This window comes from Gymnoscopelus microlampas (genome assembly GCF_963454915.1).
Source record: "Gymnoscopelus microlampas genome assembly, chromosome: 23".
Classification (NCBI taxonomy): domain Eukaryota; kingdom Metazoa; phylum Chordata; class Actinopteri; order Myctophiformes; family Myctophidae; genus Gymnoscopelus; species Gymnoscopelus microlampas.
This window is the reverse complement of record NC_139960.1, coordinates 12,653,806-12,673,625: the sequence shown is the minus strand read 5'-3', so window position 1 is coordinate 12,673,625 and position 19,820 is coordinate 12,653,806. Positions and strand designations below refer to the sequence as shown.

Below are 19,820 nucleotides of genomic sequence, written 5' to 3'. Positions count from 1 at the left end.
GGACCTGTGGTAAGAGGAAGTACTACGTCACGACCAGCCCTTATATGTCCTTCCGGAAAGGGGAAGGGACAGCCGGTTACGTGACATACCCTCTAGCCCAATGAAATGGGCCCCGGGAGCGTATTGTGTAGCTCTGTTGCATCGCCAGATGGCGCTGTTTCCCATAGTGAGTGCCTCACTCCTAAACTAAAAGAACCGGGGTTACCTACGTAACCTCTAGTTTCTTTAGGTACCTTTCAAAGTTGACGCCCACAGATTCTTGGCACCTCCCATTGAAATGATTAGAAAGTGTAGTGTGGCCGTCCAGCCACGAGATGGCGCTTGGTATCAAAATGTATTTTAAAAAAGTAAGTAAGGCATGTGTTCAAAATGTTACTTGAGTAAAAGTACAAAGTATTGGCATCAAAATATACTTAAAGTACCAAAAGTAAAAGTACTGAAATGTTTGAAAGTAGCCGATCTACGAGCTTGTAGATCGTCTATTTTCTAATGGCCGTGGTATAATATAGGGCTAAAGTGGTTAATGTATATGTTTTATAATCAGTGTTGGGCTATATTACTTAGGAGAGTAATATGTTACCTACTTGTATTACTTATTACTCCTTTGAAAAGTAATAATATTATATAACGTATTACTTGGAATCAAGAGTAATATATTACATATTACTTTATATTACTTTCCCCGTGCCCCCCCCCCCCCCCCTCAAAAAAAAGACGTGTACAGTTTTTAGCCTTTTAGAACTGAATCCAATTTAATGGAACAATAGAAAACAGTTTTTATCTTTTTAAGTATTTTGCTGCTACAGATTCCATATTTGGAATTGGAACAATAATTATCCTTACAGGAACAACATAAATCTGAACTGCACACACTGGCTGCAGCCTCTCAGAAACTGAAACAATAAAGTAAACTTTTTGAACATTTCTTAACCTTTTAAGAAATGCCTTTTAAGAAAGAGAGAGAGAGAGAGAGAGAGAGAGAGAGAGAGAGAGAGAGAGAGAGAGAGAGAGAGAGAGAGAGAGAGAGAGAGAGAGAGAGAGAGAGAGAGAGAGAGAGAGAGAGAGAGAGAGAGAGAGAGAGAGAGAGAGAGAGAGAGAGAGAGAGAGAGTGTTAAATCAGGGGTCTTCGACAGGAGGTCCGAGACCCCTAGAGGGTCCTCAGAGTTACTGCCGGGGGTCCGGCAGTAATGTGTGGTTCCACGGTGTGGTGGGGACAGAGGTACTGTAGGGGGGAGGGGAACCTGATAGCAGAGTTCCTCAGCTTATTTGGAATACTGTAGTGTAGGCTACACAGTATATCATTAACATAACCGGTTTTGCTATCTGCTACCTACCTCCCCCTACTGTCTGTCTGTCTGTCTGTCTGTGCCCACACACTGCACAGTCAGACACACACACACACACACACACACACACACACACACACACACACACACACGATGTGCAAGTGTTTGAAAACTTTAGTTACTTTGTAGATTTTGATTATTATTACAAAACATACATTAACCATTAACCTTATATAAAGTTGTCTATTTAAAAATAGCAGAACTAAGCTACACGTTGTGAGCTTGTAGATCTGCTATTTTACATTTCGTCACCTTATTAAACTAATGGCCTAAGTCATTTTTTCAAGGTTTTCAGGAAAAATAAAAAACTGATCCAGAACAAAACTATATGATATTTCTTAATCATTTCACCCAAAATGTTTATAACAAATTATGACTATTTAAATAGAAATAACACTGTCTGTCAGTTATGTAACATAAGAGATTTAAATAGGTTTAAATAGGATTAAATCTGACTTAGGCCAAAATAAAAAGCAAAACAAATTACAAAATGGCCTAAATCAGTAAATAATTTGGCTTAAGTCACAAAAACATGTGACTTAGGCCAAACAAAAGGCCTATTTTGTCCTAAGTCACACTAGGGAGTTAGGCCATTATACTAAAAGGGGCGTGAACAGCATGATCCTTTTCAATTAGGAGATAGGCGATTTTACCAGAGGTGGCCAGTGTCATGAGGACCTGACTTAGGCAAAAATATAATTTCCTCAAAAAATGACTTAGGCCATTAGTTTAATAAGGTGACGATTTTGACATAACGTGTGAAAGAGGACTTTCTGCATAACAAGTAGAGAGAAAGAGAGAGAGAGGGAAATAGTCCAGTAAAGAAAAAAAAAAAACTAAAATCTTTACTTATGTACAGTACTTGTGTAATGTAATGTGTTACTTTACACCACAGTAAAATGTTTGAAAATACATTGTTGTGTAAAATGTTTGAAAATATTTTGATGCCAGTACTTTGTAGTTTTACTCAGTAACATTTTTAACACAGGCCTTTTACTTGTAACAGAGTATTTTTATATTGTGGTAACAAAAACTGGACATTCCGCATGGAATTTGCAAGCTCATAGCGTGGGATTTAAACCCGGGCCGCAAAATCACTGGACATCAGCTTTAACCACAAGAGGGACTCTTACTTAAGCATCAGAAAGATACATACAACTTAAAACATCACATCAGAGAAAATTTGATGCATTTAGGGTTGACCTTAAAAGGCAGTTGATACCCAGTTAATACTGAAGACAGAGAGAGAGGGGTGCTTGAGCTAATGTGAGCATTTTTTCCACCACTGAGAACATGATTTCAAAAAAAGCTAAATTCTCCCCCAACCCCCTCTCCCTGCTGACTGTAGCCTACCTAACTGTGTGTGAAGGTGGCCAAACTTGTTTTGTGACAACAATGGCCAAGCTTGAAGCCACTGTCTGTCTATTAGCATATGTTAACCATGATCCTCTCTCACTGAATGAAAGGAAGGGGTCGCGACCAGCGTTGCCATGTTTGCTTATTATAAGCAACCTGTTTTTCTGTAAAGTTGCTTGTAAATATTGGTAGAAGCTTGCTGCTTTTTATTTGAGAACTTGAGGTGCATATAGGTTTAATGTGCTCATGTGGCCTATAATAATCCATCTCTTTTGGGCTTGTTTTCATAGACCTGTTTGCTTATTTCTCTCGTAAACTCTGGCAACACTGGTCGCAACAGCTGTCTCCTATGACTGAGAGAGAGAGAAAAAAAAAGAATGAGAAAAACACTGGCTTATCCTCTGTTCTTTAATTGTTGTTCTTCAGTGGTGGAAGAAGTACTCAGATATTTTACTTAAAGTAAAAGCCACCACATATACCACATAAAAATACATGTAGAATGTCCCGTTTCACAGGTTATCAAAATATATAAAAATCCTTTGAAAATAGCAGATCTATAAGCTCACAACGCATCACATGGCTATTTTTAAATAGCCAACGTTTATATAAGGCTAGTGTCATGAGGACCTGACTTAGGCAAAAATATAATTTCCTCAAAAAATGACTTAGGCCATTAGTTTAATAAGGTGACGATTTTGACATAACGTGTGAAAGAGGACTTTCTGCAAGAGAAAGAGAGAGAGAGGGAAATAGTCCAGTAAAGAAAAAAAAAAACCTAAAATCTTTACTTATGTACAGTACTTGTGTAATGTAATTTGTTACTTTACACCACTGTAAAATGTTTGAAAATACACTGTTGTGTAAAATGTTTCAAAATAGCATTGTGAAAATTGTGAGCTTGTAGATCAGCTATTTTCAAATAGCCTATGTATAAAATAAAGTAAAAGTACTGGAAATTGGAAATACTCTAGTACATAAGTTTGTTTTATTAATTCAATGATAAATTGTCTGCATTCATAAGTTCTCTAATGACTTCTGCTTTTAAGAAATAAACTGCAAGTAGAGTAATTGCTTTCCTCTGCTCTCTTCTGCCACCTACTGTCCACCTAAAATGAAAAACTTAAAACACACCCCCAAGGCATAGCCACACCCCCAACCTTTCACAACCTAAGGTTATGGTGGGTTATGGTGGGTACCTTTCAGAGACTCTGGTGCGTATGTGAATAGGTGACCACTGTAGAACTCAAATGTTTCTCTGGTGAAGAAACGGTTCGAATCTATGGGACTGCTGAATTAAATTATACAATCACATGTAATTCCGAAAACAGAATTCAGTCGACATTTTAAGCAAGAAAACCATGCTCGTGCATAGTCACACACATAGAGTCGTAGTATTTACCGTAAGGTGCCCATCTTTATGCCCAGCCCCCATGATACATACCTGGATTTAAGGGAGGCACTGGACGAAGAGGACCAAGTGAAGAGCGATTACATGAGCTTGTCCCAGGCCCAGCCTGAGACCCTGCATGACACCCATCAGCTGGAAGCCCACGTCCAGAAGAACGTGGGACCGTTGGACAGCCAGCCCCATGTGAACGCCATCATCAGTGGCGAGGTCAGCTCCCTGAAAGAGCAGCTCAGAGAGGCAGAGGACAGAGCCCAGCAGGTCCAGAGACAGGTAACGTAGTTATACCTCCATGTATCACATCACTTCCACCATGTCATTAACATAACATCAGTGTTGATTTCGTCGACTAAAACTATGACGAAAAATGTTGGTCGACTACCTTTTTTCACTGGCGAAAACGAAATAAAAAGATGGAGAAGATATGCAGTAGAACTAAGACGGGTTGTGAGCTTGTAGATTAGCTATTTTCGGCATGCAGCTGAGTGAAAATCAGCCATTTCGATGGCATCACGGCCCACCAAAATGTTATTTTAGTCGACTAAATCAACTGTAGATTAAATTAGTCGGCTAAAATCTTATTATATTTAGTCGACTAAAACTAGACTAAAAGTAAAACATTTCAGGTGACTAAAATATGACTGAAACTAAACAGAACTTTATTCAAAAGGCTGTGACTAAAACTAAATCAAAACTTGCTGTCAAAATCAACACATGAAATGCATAACGTGCGAAATCATATGATGTGATATAAAACAGTGATTTAATACCTTTTTTTTTTTAATCTCTGGGACGGCAATCTATACGGTAAAGTCCTAACTCCGAGACTGTGGTCCATTTGGTTCCATTTGTACAGCTTGGCGTTACAGGCCTGTAACCTCTGAAGGACCCTCATGGTCCCTGGATCCCACTTTGAGAAGCACTGATTTACAGTATGCAGTTACAGTAAATGCCTGTTTTTTGTTTTCTCTCTCTCTCTCTCTCTCTCTCTCTCTCTCTCTATCTCTCTCTCTCTCTCTCTCTCTCTCTCTCTCTCTCTCTCTCTCTCTCTCCATGTCAGTGTGAAGGTCTGAAGGGCGAGCTAGCGGAGCTGCAGGCGCTGTACGACAGCAGCCAGCGTGAGAGGGCGGAGCTTGAACAGGAGCTCCACCGCTGCAAGGCGGAGCTTGAGAAGCTGGTTGGCCGAAAGTCACAGGTGAGGTCAGAGAGGCTTCTGGGAGAGCAGAGTGGTGTGCATGTGGAGGGCTAAGATGTTTAATCCTTTTAGACCGGGAACGCATCTGTGTCATTTTAAGATATCTTTGGGCTATTCAAAAATAGCAGATATACAAGCTCAGTAGATCTGCTATTTTGGGGGGAAAAAATGTGAAAATATGTGCAAATCTTTGAATACATACATATACAAACTCAAATCTTTGCTTCTGGGGGGTCCCTGGAACAACACATTTTGAGATGGGGGTCCGCGGCCAAATAAATATAATTTTGGGAGTCCCCAGAAGAAAAGATTTGAGTTAAAAATGTTGGCTTTAGAACATATACATTCAAAGATTTATAACATTGTATGATGTTAGGAGGAGCTGATGGAAGTATACACATTTATATATGAATCATTATAGAAAATAGAATATAATTGAAACAGGAATATATACCCTCTTGGTCTCACTGTGTGTAGAATTAGAAACAGATAGGATAAAATAGGCTACATACACATACAGTACAAACCCAAAACAACACGAGGACAACTTAAGACAGAGCTTCGGTGGTGGAAAAAGTTTTGCTTTACTTAAGTAAAAGTATCAACACTGCCATGTAGAACTACTCTGTTACAAGTAAAGTCCGGAATTCAAAATTTACTTGAGTAAAAGTACAAAAGTATTGGCATCAAAATGTACTTAAAGCACCAAAAGTAAAACTACTCATTATGCAGAATGTCCCATTTCAACTTTTCAAATGTGTAAAAATCTTTTGAAAATAGCAGATCTACAAGCTCACATTGTGAGCTTGTAGATTTGCTATTTTCAAATGGCCGAAATGTATACTGGGCTGAAGTGGTTAATTTAGGTTTTGTAATAATAATCAAAATCTGCAAAGTAACTAGTAACTAAAGTTTTCAAATAAATGCAGTGGAGTAAAAGTACAATATTTGGATCCAAGATGTAGTGGAGTAGAAGTAAAAGTATTGGAAATTGTAGATACTCAAGTAAAGTACAAATACCTCAAAATTGTACTTAAGTACAGTACTTGAGTAAACGTACTTAGTTACTTTACAACATTCCAGGTCTAGAATTGTGAAATAATGAAACACAGTACGAATTCTGTACGGTAATTGTGAGATAAAAAGACCTTCTTGAATACATGTGTGCTTCAACTCAATGCGCTACAGATCCATTCACTGTGCAGCCTAAAGCGCGTCTGTCTGTCTGTCTGTATGTCCTGTAGTGTGCATGTGGCTCAGTAACGGCTTGGTCAAACCACTCTATGGGCCCTATTTCCGCCAGTGCCTTATGGTGCGTTCACACGGGCAGATTAAAAGATGCAAAAATACAAAAAATACACTGCATCTTTGTCTCTGTGTTGCTTTGTATCTGTGTTGCTCAACACGGTCGCTGACGTCGTCAATCGTGCGGACATCGGAGCTACAGTTGTAGCTTTGTATCTTTGTACCTGGAAGTTGAACCCTGCTCAACTTGAATGTGTAGCTTTGTATCTTTGTCGATAGAGCTACAGCTACAAACGTCGGATGTATCTTTGTATCTTCATGTCGCTGGTTTCCATTGAAAATGAATGGTAGCATGTATCTTTTAATCTGCCCGTGTGAACGCACCATTACCCATTATCCCTAAGCTTCTTTTACATTTCTTACTATTTTTAAAAACATTTTGAAATAGTTCAACTAGCCGATCTACATCGACACGTTGTGAGCTGGTAGATTGGCTATTTGAACTATTTGAAAAAAATGTAAAAAATGAAATTTAGGGATAATGGGTAAGGCACCGGCAAAAATAAGGCCCTATATATCATTGGTTGTCTTACATACTGTATCTTATACCACTTGTCACATCTGCTGCAGCTCTCGTCAATGTGTTCCTCTTCTGAGCCTGGCATCTAACGCTCTTCGCCTGCAAACATACATTGCTATAGGGCAGCTTGTGCGTGTGCGTGCGTGCGTGCGTGCGTGCGTGCGTGCGTGCGTGCGTGTGTGTGGGTGTGTGTGTGTGGTGTGTGTGTGTGTGTGTGTGTGTGTGTGTGTGTGTGTGTGTGTGTGTGTGTGTGTGTGTGTGTGTGTGTGTGTGTGTGTGTGTGTGTGTGTGTGTGTGTGTGTGTGTGAGTGTGTGCGCGCGCGTGTGTGTGTGTGTGTGGCTGTGGCTGTGTGTTCTCTCTGTCCTGTCTCCACGCCGGAAGGCGCTGAACCGATGCTCTATTCCAAATTGCTTAGTGAGAAGATAGTGAACATGGCGTATAGCCAACTGACATTGATAGGATCTATCGGTTTGGCTGATGCTCTACAGTGGTACACAACAATCTATCACAGGTCCAATCCAAACACAAACATTTTGGATTCGGATCCCCCCCAATTTCATTAGTGTTTTTTATCATGCCACCCACCCACTTACATCCTTGTTCTCCATAGATGTAGTTTCACTTTTGTGAAACTACAACTCCCTTGCTTAACGATCAATCAATTGACAATCAGTTCATATCACAGACACAGAAGGTATTTGTCAGATAACATCACACAGTACATCATGATCAGGACAAAATAGATAAATCCATAGTAGCACAGATAAGGGTAAGGGCCACACATCAGGAGCTCCAAAACATATTAAAGGATTACAGTACAATAAGTACACTATGTAAGCATACGTAATGACCTCAGATACTCTAAAAAACAACATTGTAAAAGTCCAAGTAGATGTCTTTGTGGGTGTGCTCACACACTGTCTGGCTGTTACGAAGAAAAAGCACTGCGACGCACATTTTGATTCCATAACATTCTCTTCCTCACCAGCTAGGGATAGTTATAGATTCGTCATTTGTCATCCTCCACAGCCGACAGCACGGTACAGGACATACTGTAGCACAAGTCCCCATCCAGGAGCTCCAGCAGGACAAAGCTCATTTCAAAGCTTACTTCGGAGCAGTGTTGATTTTGACAGCAAATTTTGATAGTCTTTTGAATAAAATCCCATTTAGTTTTAGTCACATTTTAGTCATCTGAAATGTTTTAGTTTTTGTCGATAGTTTTAGTAGACTAAATCTACAGTTGATTTAGTCGACTAAAATGTATTTTGTCAGTGCCTTGATGGCGTCGGAATGGCATATTTTTCACCAGGTTACATGCTGAAAATAGCCGATCTACAGTACAAGCTCACAACGCGTCGCAGCTAGATCTGCTATTTTCAGCTAGCGCAACACCGGAGCGCAACCAAACATAAAATGACTTGTCTTTTAGTTCTATACAGGATCTCTTCTCCACTAGTCCCTTCTTAACATTTTAGTCTAGTTTTTATTTGTTGACAAAATTGTCAATTTATTTAGTCTTAGTTTTAGTCATTATAGCTTACTTTTTATTTAGTTTTCGTCAGTGAAAAAAGGTAGTCGACGAACATTTTTCGTCATAGTTTTTGTCGACAAAATCAACACTGCTTCGGAGGCACTTTGAAGACCTGTTGTGGAGGTTTGAGCTACTAATCTGTAGACATCTGGCACAATTTATCATGATTGGTCAGCTGTTAAAAAGCAGCCCATGTCTTATCATTATGCACATTTCTCAAAAAGTAAAACTATTCTCAACTTTTGAAAGTGAGCAATGTGGTCACCTTTACTGTCGGTCATTAATCATAGATTTCAATGTAAAAAATGTGGTGTCTATTTTTATAGGCACCACAAGGTGTGAACATACCTTAAAGGACCACTTCATCCATTTTCAACCTATCTACATATAATTGGTCCTCACTAATGTTCATGATAAAATGGTGAAAACAAATTCTACTCTGTCTGTCTCTCATAGGAGGGCTGTGGACACTTCAGAAACCCGCCTACCAGTGACAACATCGCTAGGCAGATTTTTTTTTTCAAACCAGATTAAAAAAATTGTATTTAGATTTTTGTTAACGCGAGAACAATGGTTTATAGCATGCTAACTTTCCAGGAATAGAAAGCCTGCAGTTTCCTTTAGCTTGGATTCCCCATCGATGATGTCACTGGTTCTGAACTGTCCACAGCCCTCCTCGGAGGCACAGACCGAGTAGACAAAAATGGTGCCATAATGAGCATTAGTGAGGAGGACCAATTATATAAAGATGGGTAGAAAAAGGGTGAAGTCGTCCTTTCTTACAACATGTCAACCTGCAACCCACACCACAGTGCTGTGATTCCCAACATTCCCTCTGTCCGGGACACCATTCCATTTGAAAGGCAGCAGCACCTCTACAGTAAGTGTAGGCAGAGATCTTTAAATGGCAAGATGGAGCCCCATCGTATATGAACTGTGTGTGCAGAAGTAGGGACGGGGGGGGACGGGGGGCGATGGGGGGGACGGGGGGGGGGACGGGGGGACGCAGGGGAGTTTGAACATACTTAGTTCCATTGGGGGGGGGGGGGATATCCCCCCCCACTTTTGGGATGAAGAAAAAAGAAAAAGAAAAAATCTCCGACATCTACACTTCATGGAGTACGTTTTTTGTACCGAATTAACCAAATCAACCAAATTAAGGTTACAAAAAAAACCTAAAAAAGTAACAAAGCCGGGAAAAAAAAAAAGACGCGCGCATACACGCGCACGAGCGCATGCAACCCTTCGGTTCTAAAATGCCCTCTGCGTCCCTGTGCAGTACCAATAGAGGTCTCCATCTTGTCTTTAATTATCTTTGAGGTTAGTTTTCTAATCGCTCGCTCTTTCTGTTCCCTCCTTCTCTCCCATTGTCATGTTCTGTTCTAACCCTGATCATCTTTGCTGTCGCACATGATGAACATCCATCTAAAATTCTCTACACATTTTGATCCACCTTGCTTTTCTCTCGACCTATCTATGTTTCTGTCTTCTTTGCTGTCTTATTTCACCATATTATTTATGTGTCCGCATTTCCCCATCATTTGTCTCCGGTTGCTCCACGCCTGCCTTTCTACCATCACACATTCTATGACTTTATGATTTGGTCATTTGGTCATCTTTTTTTTGTCACTGCCTACTTCCTCCTCCTTTTCTTCCTTTCTTCCTCCGTTCTCCCTTCACCCCCCCACCCCCCCCCCACCCCCCTCCTCTCTTTGTTTTCTCCTCAGACGTGCACTCCTCTGCCCGAGTCCCCTGTCCTCTCCATCCCCTTCATAGGAATGATTGTAATAGTGGCCTTGATTTGGTGCTGGTGGGAGGAACTGGCATCCTAAAGGGGACCAGGTATGACACTCTGCCTCCTAGAGGACGGGCCAGGTACTAGCTGTAGGATGGACTCACATCCAAGCTCAGCACCAAAGTCATGTTTTTTTTTAGCACAGAAATAGGAAGGAGTATGAAATGCATTGAAGGACCATTGTCTCTTCACAGCTTCAGCTGTACGTATGAAAACATGGAACTATTTCCCATTTTTGGCTTGGTTGATTAAATTGTCTGCAAGTCATGAAAAAGTTACAGAACTGTAAGAGTCAATGTTCGCTAAACATCACTGCACGATTAAGACGTTGTGAATATGAATATTCTTAATGGTACTGTTACATTGTTAACTGGACAACCACCCTCCTCCAAGACCAGGAAATCATTTAACAAACAGCCTCTAAACGTCTGGTCTGACAGCATTGAGAAATACAAATCAAATCACACACCTCTTGCCTAAAAAAAAACAGCATTTGAGGCCTCAGGAGAGCTGCGAATGCTGCTTTTTACAGCATATGGCGTCCATTACACGTAGTCTGGTGACGCACAGCTCCATTTATGTATCCGTTGGGCCTGTATGGAGACCGAGGCTTCATCCAAGAGATGGATGTAGCCACCATGGTGCTGGTTTGGACGTCTCTGCCAGGTTGCAGAGCCAGGCGGAAACAGCCAACCTGCCGTTCCGTGAGAGAACCTTGCTCTCCCTGCAGCCAACCCATGAAGAAACCCTCCTTTATGCCAGATGGCTCTATATGACAGTGGTTTTCAACCTTTTTTCATATCAAGGCCCATTATTTATTCGGCATTTGAGCCATGGACAACCATTTGATTTCAATTCCATGCTGTATTGATGTTGGTACCATAGGAGAGATAACAGGCAAACGTTTAATCTTTACAGTAATTAAGTAATGCAGATGTTTAACAATAATTTTACTCTTGAGAGCGTAAAATGAAACCAAATGGACCCTTACGGGTCCATTTGGTTTAATTTTACGCTCTCAAGAGTTAAAGATCTATAAGGGTCCATTTGGTTACCAACTCTCCATCATTTAACTGGGGACCACCTGGAACCCCCTCAAGGACCACTGGTGGTCCCCGGACCACTGGTTGAGAACCACTGCTCCATGACACTAACATAGGCCACTTCCTGAAGTCATTTAACAGGCAATATTAATGAGAAATATTGCACGTGCATATTTTGTTCAGCATGTTTTCATTGTTCTTTAAGTGTATAAAATGTAACACACACACACACACACACACACACACACACACACACACACACACACACACACACACACACACACACACACACACACACACACACACACACACACACACACACACACACACACACACACAGTGTCTCACACACACACACACACACACACACACACACACACACACACACACACACACACACACACACACACACACACACACACACACACACACACACACACACACACACACACACACAACGTCTAGTATAGGGTAGCCTACATTACATTGGGTGTGCTTGTCTGTGTCTGTCTGTCAGTCTGTGTGTGGCTAGTAAAGTGTGTGTGTAGTGTTTGCATAGAGTACAGTTGTCACGATTAGCTCCCTTAAAAAAAGAGTTTTTAGTGGTATGGTCTGCATTCACTCCATTCATTACAATAAGTTATTGCCTTTTGCCATTGAAACTTAACCCAGTGCACTCCAGTGCACTGGCCCCCCTCCAGTGCACTGGCCCCAGTTACCCCATTTATGTCCCTGTTCATCAGGAACTCCCTGTCTGTACCTGTATCCGAGTTTGCTGTGGATATTTAAAAAGTATTGATGATGACTGCTTTTGCCATCTGGGGTTCTAAGTTTTGGAATAACCTGCATCAGAAATCTAAGCTTGCAGCATTATTATTATTATTATTACTCTCCGCAGGAGAGTATTGTTTTCACTTTCTAAATATGACACACCGATTGGTCAAGCCTCACGTGACACGTGACAATACGGTGAAATACTGTATAAATACATGGCATCACTTTGACAGTGTCTCTGCCACTGTCAAAGTGAGGTAAGACAGGAACCATCACGAAATGGCTGCATGGCTGATACATAATTGGCAGATAGGACAGATAGGACACTTATATAGACAGGAGGGATATGACACTTACACAGAGGATAGGACACTTACAGTACACAGACAGGACGGATAGGACACTTATACAGACAGGACGGATAGGACACTTATACAGACAGGACGGATAGGACACTTATACAGACAGGACGGATAGAACACTTACACAGACAGGACGGATAGGACACTTACATAGACAGGAGGGATATGACACTTACACAGACAGGACGGATAGGACACTTACAGTATACAGACAGGACGGATAGGACACTTACAGTATACAGACAGAACGGATAGGACACTTATACAGACAGGAGGGATAGGACACTTACACAGACAGGAGGGATAGGACACTTACATAGACAGGACGGATAGGACACTTATACAGACAAGACGGATAGGACACTTATACAGACGGATAGGACACTTATACAGACAGGACGGATCGGACACTTATACAGACAGGATGGATAGGACAGTTAGAACATAAGAATTAGAACATTCCCAACATTCCCAACACAAGTCTGGTAAGAGTGAGGTAAGACGGGAACAATCACGAAATGGTTGAGAAATGGCGGATACTGTAACAATTGGATAGGACACTTACACAGACAGGACGGATAGGACACTTACACAGACAGGACGGATAGGACACTTACATAGACAGGACGGATAGGACACTTATACAGACAGGAGGGATAGGACACTTATACAGACAGGACGGATAGGACACTTATACAGATAGAACATTCCCAACATTCCCAACAGCGGAGAGTTGTGCTCCGAGGAGCACTTTTTCTAGTTATTATTATTATGATGTGTTATTACATCAAAGTAGTATATTTGAAATCAATTCTCAAAACCTTCTGTAGCATTTGATTTTTAAAGTAGCTGTGTTTAAAATTATTATTATTATTATTATTATTATTATTATTATTATTATTATAATTATTTCTTCACAGGAGTGCCAGAGTGAGGGCTGGAACCTGGTTGCAGTGGTTGCTATGGCAGCTATAGTGGTTGTGATGGTCCCCAGCCTCACCAGAGCACTAGCCTGAGGACTGCACAGGAAGTGACCTCACAGGACAGGACAGGATGCCTGCAGTTTCACCCTGGAAACTCGGGGATTTGGTACGGTCCCCCCCCCCCCCCCCCCTTCTCACACACACGCACGCACGCACGCACGCGCATGCACATGCACATGCACATGCACATGCACATGCACACACACACACACACACACACACACACACACACACACACACACACACACACACACACACACACACACGTGCACACACAAACATATGATCCTGTGCCACTGCTCTCTTGGGACAGGCCATTTCATAATCTCCTGTTGGGAGGACTTCATTGACCCGTGACATCTTTTCCCATGCTATACACAGTAGTGTTGTCCAGCGTTCAAGGAAAAGACAACAGGAATCAATACGGGCCAATTCTCTTCTGCACAATGTTATACAATCCATTCATCATCGGCTGACTCTTCATTCTTGCTTCAGTGCTTTTCAGTAGCAATAGTAGTAGATGCAGCTTATGGATTTACAGACGAGCTCGCACACTTTTTACCTTTGCACATTTAATCTGTGGATTTTTGATTGATTGATTGATCGATCGATTGATTTGGTTGATGACAACCTGTAAACAGTTTGCCTTACTGTTTCCTTTTTGAATTAAGGATATTTTGCACTCATTTGCTTAAACCATCAACCTTCCTGTAGTTCCTTTTAAAGCTGACTGGGCAAAAGACCCAACAGCTTCAAGAAGACCTTTAAGACAAGTATATGCATTTCAATCACTTAGAACTGTTGACAGTGTAGCAATGTGATTGTAAAACAGATTCTCTCATATACACTTACATATACACCCCAGTGTTCAGTTTATTAGGTATATTATCAGGCATCATCGCCCTTTTGAGTGTGAAATCTACCAGGTGTGAGAATCTATTCTATTAACTTGCATCATTCCTCTTTGATATGTTTCAACAAGCTGTTTTGTAGCAGCAAGACTGGACAGTTGTTATTTGCCACTGTGAAGATAGAGAAACTCCCTCAATTTGATTAATCACGTGACTCACAGATTGAGCACTCTGTTTTAATCAGCAGGGTCGTGTGCCTAATAATACACTGGACACTGACAATAGGTTTGTAGCACCATTTTGCAAAATCCAACAGGAGAACATTTAGAGATTGTGTTTAGCTGACTGATTTCACTGTGTTGGGCTCGGTTATGTGCTGAGACTGTGGCAGAGTTGCTTTGAGATTCAAAGGGATATTTTTGTATATAAACAATCTCACTTGATGTTTACGTTTTATGGATGAAATCGTAATGTGTTTTTAACTCAATTTAATCAACGTGATGACCAAAAAAAGAAAAATACTTTGTTAAAATCCATTGTAGTCGCCTCTTCTTCACCCTGTTTGTTCACTAATTTGATTTGGACGATCACTCCTGATCGTCCCTTTCAAATGATAATGGTCTTCAGAGAACAGGCATGAGACATATACTCTATACACCACTTACACGTAAACAGCTTATAATTTCATTAAGGTCTGCAGTTGCCTGCCTGTCTCGACTTCTAATACTGCATGGAGATTATCAGTGTGATGATTTACATTCCAAAGCACGGGGCTATGACACTATTGAGATTAACAATACTTTTATAATTTATTTTTGCCTGTTATTGTTACCTTGAGTCAGAACATTATATAGTTTATTTGTTAGGTCTTGGCATGTTGTTTCTCCTGTTCTGAGCTGCCCGTGTGACAGGCATGTTCTGTTATAATTACTGAAACGCACAGTATAGAACACGAGGTGCTGAATTGTCTGAAATGAACCCTTTCTCTTTGCTTTGTTGTTCATATAGCATGATAAGATGTAGCTGTCAGAACGTTTCTTTCATCATTGTGACAAAGACAAAGCCGAAAGATTGGCTCGATGCTATGAGTACTGTGGGCAGAAAAGTGGACGTTTTTTAGGGGCATGAAGCAATGTCACAATGTCACTTTGGTCCAGAAGATATCTAAAAAAAAACTACTGGCTAAATTGCCATGGGATTTGTTGTGTTCCTCTCTGCTCCCTGGAGGATTTTGGGGAACCCGTAGCATTTCCTCCAGCGCCACCCTTAGACCAAACTGTCAGCTTTGCACACACACTATTATTTCATAATCTTATAGGCAGGATGAACCCTTATGATTTTAGTGACCCTGTTACCTCTTGTACGACCCTTATATAGGCCCACATTTGCAGTTTCACACAAGATAATCTCAAACTCTAAAGGGTGGATTGCTTCACACTTGCTGAGGGCATGCATTCAGTGGTGGAAAAAGTACTCACATTTCTTACTTAAGCAAAATTATCAATGCTGCATTGTACAAATACTCTGTTACAAGTAAAAGTCAGGAATTCCACATTTACTTGAGTAAAAGTACAAAAGTATTGGTATCAAAATGCACTTAAAGTACCAAAAGTAAAAGTACTAAAGTGTTTGAAAATAGCCTATGTATAAAATAGGGCTGAAGTGGTTAATGCATGTTTTATAATATGATAATTTATATCTGCAAAGTAACTAGTAACTAAACTTTTCGCATAATTGTAGTGGAGTAAACGTACAATATTTGCCTCTGAAATGGGAGTAGAAGTAAAAGTACTTAAAATTGGAAATACTCCAGTAAAGTAAAAATGTACTTACTTCACATCACTGCATGCATTCACCCACTTATGTCCAGTTACAAGAAGCAGCACTGGCTCTCAGGGTTGCCAGCTGGGCTTTTAGAATAAGTGTCATACTGTAAGTACTTTTGAACGTGGTGTTTCTCAGCTCTGGTCATTCATACCAAGCCTGGGATCCAGACTGATTGCTACGTGCAGTGTTTTGCCACGACCCGCGGCTTCTGATTGGTCTGTGGGGGAGGAGGGACCAGTGTTGTCCAATGTAAAACTCTAGTCACTTCCTGATTTCCTACCATATAGACTGTAAAAATGAATGGACAAAGTGACGCCATTGGTTTCTACAGACCGTAAATGAAGCCTATTTGTCAGCAATTTAAAATCCGCCAAATTTCTATATCGCGTCATATCGCGTCATATCCTGCGCAATGCTATTCGTTGGGTAGCTTGTCAATCAAATCATCCCGCCCCTCCTACAGCATACCCTACTTTATCATCAATTTTAAAATAAATGGGACCATAATTTACCAAAACACATATCATGGTGATTGAAAGAAGACTTTAAACTAGCGACTGGAGGCATATAGTATTCATGACAATGTTTATTATGGTAAGAAAATCAAGTCTAAAGTTTGTCAAAAATCCACCCACTTGAATGGAGAAAAATTATTTCTGACACCAGCAGGGGTAAAACAGCAAACCTATAGGCCATTCATATGAACTGTCACTTCCTATATAGACTCAATTTCAAAGCAGGAAGCTGGGCCCTTGCTTCCTACGTAATTGAAATACAAGTCAAATAGGACTCTGGACCCTGGACTGAGTAGCAAAGTGAGAAAAAGACGAACGTAGCGAATCAGTCAGGATTCCAGGCTGATTCATACCGACACGTCTGCTAGTTTTCTACTCTGACGGGTCAATAATGAGGTTCACTTATGTAGCATTCCAGGTTTGAATTAGTCCACAACGAGATAGAATCAGAAACTAACAGGACTCTGGCTCCCCAGAACCAGAGTTGAGAAGCACTGGTATCCCAGGGTTTTTATTATTTTGTGTATTTCTAGAGTGTATTATATCCAGTGTCTTATATGTGTATAATGATGTGGTGATTTGGTTTAGTTATGTTACAGTTTATTGTTTCAGAGACAGACTGGGCCCTATTTTGCTTGTCTTAAGTACCTGGTCTTATGACTTAACTTAAGACCTGGAGGCGTGGCCAATGCTGTTTGGCTATTTTGAGTGGCCAAACAGCATTGGCTACGCCTCCAGGTCTTAAGTTAAGTCATAGACCTGGTACTTAAGACAAGCAAAATAGGGCCCAGTCTGTCTCTGAAACAATAGGGGCTTCAATGAGTGAGTCCATCTTCTTCCATAATCATACAAATTTTAAACCTTAGTCAATGTCGGTGCATGTTGGTGTTATTGCGGTATGTACAACATGTATATGTACTTTGTACCAAAATGTGGCTGTATAAGTAAACTGGATTGTAAATAGAATAGTTTTAGCAAAGGTTTATTTATAGCGGGCCCTCGCTTTGATAGACATTTTTTTAACTGTCTGAGCGCAAGAGTTATAGTTTAAAAGCCTTTATGTAGCGTTTACAATGCTGTAGTAGTACATACAGTAATGTCTTGACATATGGTAGCATAGACCTAGGTGTTGCATGTTAGAATTAGTGATGTGATTTTGCATGCAGATAGATAATAGGTTCAGTAGTGAGTAGCAGCAGTAGAGTTAGCCAAATCCCACTGACCGTCGTAGCAGAGAGCAGCATGCAAGTGTATTGCACTCAAATTCCTATATTAAGCTGACTTTATCTTGCGGCACAAATAGCACACAAAGTGTCGCAGTGCGACATGTTGTTAACGAAGTTAACCTACCTTAGTTATATTGTATCAGTGCCATGCTAATGTATGTACAATTTCTATTCTGTTCTATTGTATGTTGTGTTCTCATTTAACAATGTTTGCATAATTGTGGAAAATCTGTGTTGTTGTTTTTCTGTTGAGCTTGTTACACTGTAGCAGAAACTGTCAGTGTGTGTTATGAACTCAGACCGTTGCTTTACTTCCAATCTTCCAGTGTATTAGCTCCGTAATGTATTCTTAGTTGAGGAAGCTGTGATGTCAACTGGCTCGTCTTGACTGTAATATCTGTTGTTTGAGATGCTAATTGCTAAAACTTGCTATTTGTGTCCATACACATCTGTTTCTGCATCTTCCAATGACACGCCGAACAACGTTTCTAATATTTCTACACGTTGTCGACATGCCTCTGACTCCCTGGGCTTTATCTTGGTGGGGACTTTCTTTGTTTAACACTGTATATTTGTAAATGAACTGACAAATTAAAGTAGTTTATCCATGCCTTTCAAGTCCCTCGTATTTATGGTGCACATTAAAGTGTGTGAACCTTTTTGTGGTCTGGTTGTGTTTGAGCGTGTGTGATGCGTGCATGTGTTGTGTCGTGTAGCAGAGACCTCCCTGCGTGAAGACCAGAAGCCCAATTGTCTCCCTTGGCCAAAGCAAAGGTGGGATTCCCCTATGGATGAGCAGTAAATGTTTTGCAGATCTGGGTTAGTTCCAGGTGGTTACATAGGTCCATGGGCAGCCATAGAGTACAGAAGTCACTTGTTCATCCCCTGGGTCGCGGAGATAATTTCTCTATGGAGAATAACATTGGGTCATCTTAGAATCGTCTCATATAAGAATTGTGGTCCAAAAATAAACAAACTGTCTCGGCGATATTGTCAGGGAGGAGGTTCTGTATCGTTTATGATAGTCAGTCACTCATATTTGATACGGTCTGTTTCTGGAGAAAATGTTACTAATTCGGCAGAAGTAACATTAGCGTTTTCTCACTGTCAGTTGATGCTTCATATCCATAAGAGTCAAACCGTCGGGATCATTTGTTTATTTTTGGAACACAGTTCTCATTTGACGGGATATTAAACACGTCTATGGGAATTCAGAATGGGGGGGGGAAACGCGACCCAGGTAGGATCCATAAATTAAGTCAGACTTCGGTGCTCTATAGCTGAATGGGTAGTGGTGTGGCCGCCTGGCAAACAAAATGTCTTCAGTTTGCCCCACAACCGTGATGTCACTTAACCCCTAACTGCTACCCAGGCCAGGTATGGCAAAGAAAAATACCCCAAAGGAATGAGGACCATATTACATTGTGAATTGGCTTGAGAAGAGGCAGGTTGGTATAAGGACTAGACTTGCTGGAGGTATACTGTACAGATAGGAGAGAGATGAGCGACTCTGTCAACTGCATACTCCCCTCCTGATTCTCTCCCTCTCTCTCTCCCCCTCTCTCTCTCTCCCTCTCTCTCTCCACCTTTATATATACACATATATATAGTTCCAGTGCTCAGTGTCAAGGCCTCTAACACAGATACATTACCGGGCTGCACATGAGGGACATAGACCATTCACTCACAATAACCACAAAGCTACACTGAAAGTATTCTGTTGACGGTGCGTCACTGTGCTATTGTGACATCGTCTCTGACTTAGAACAAGTTAACTCCCCA

General features: G+C 40.9%; 1 protein-coding gene across 1 annotated transcript in view; it reads left to right on the top strand.

Moving 5' to 3' along the window:
- Positions 1–5,356, top strand: part of ccdc136b (coiled-coil domain containing 136b) — a gene marked incomplete at both ends in the record, with an annotated part of 38,504 nt that extends 33,148 nt beyond the window's left edge. Inside the window, 2 exons of the mRNA XM_084050190.1 lie at positions 4,128–4,380; positions 5,168–5,356. Of these exons, the coding sequence (XP_083906316.1) occupies positions 4,128–4,380; positions 5,168–5,356 (442 nt within the window). The remainder of the gene's footprint in view (positions 1–4,127; positions 4,381–5,167) is intronic.
- Between the last annotated feature and the right edge of the window lie 14,464 nt (positions 5,357–19,820).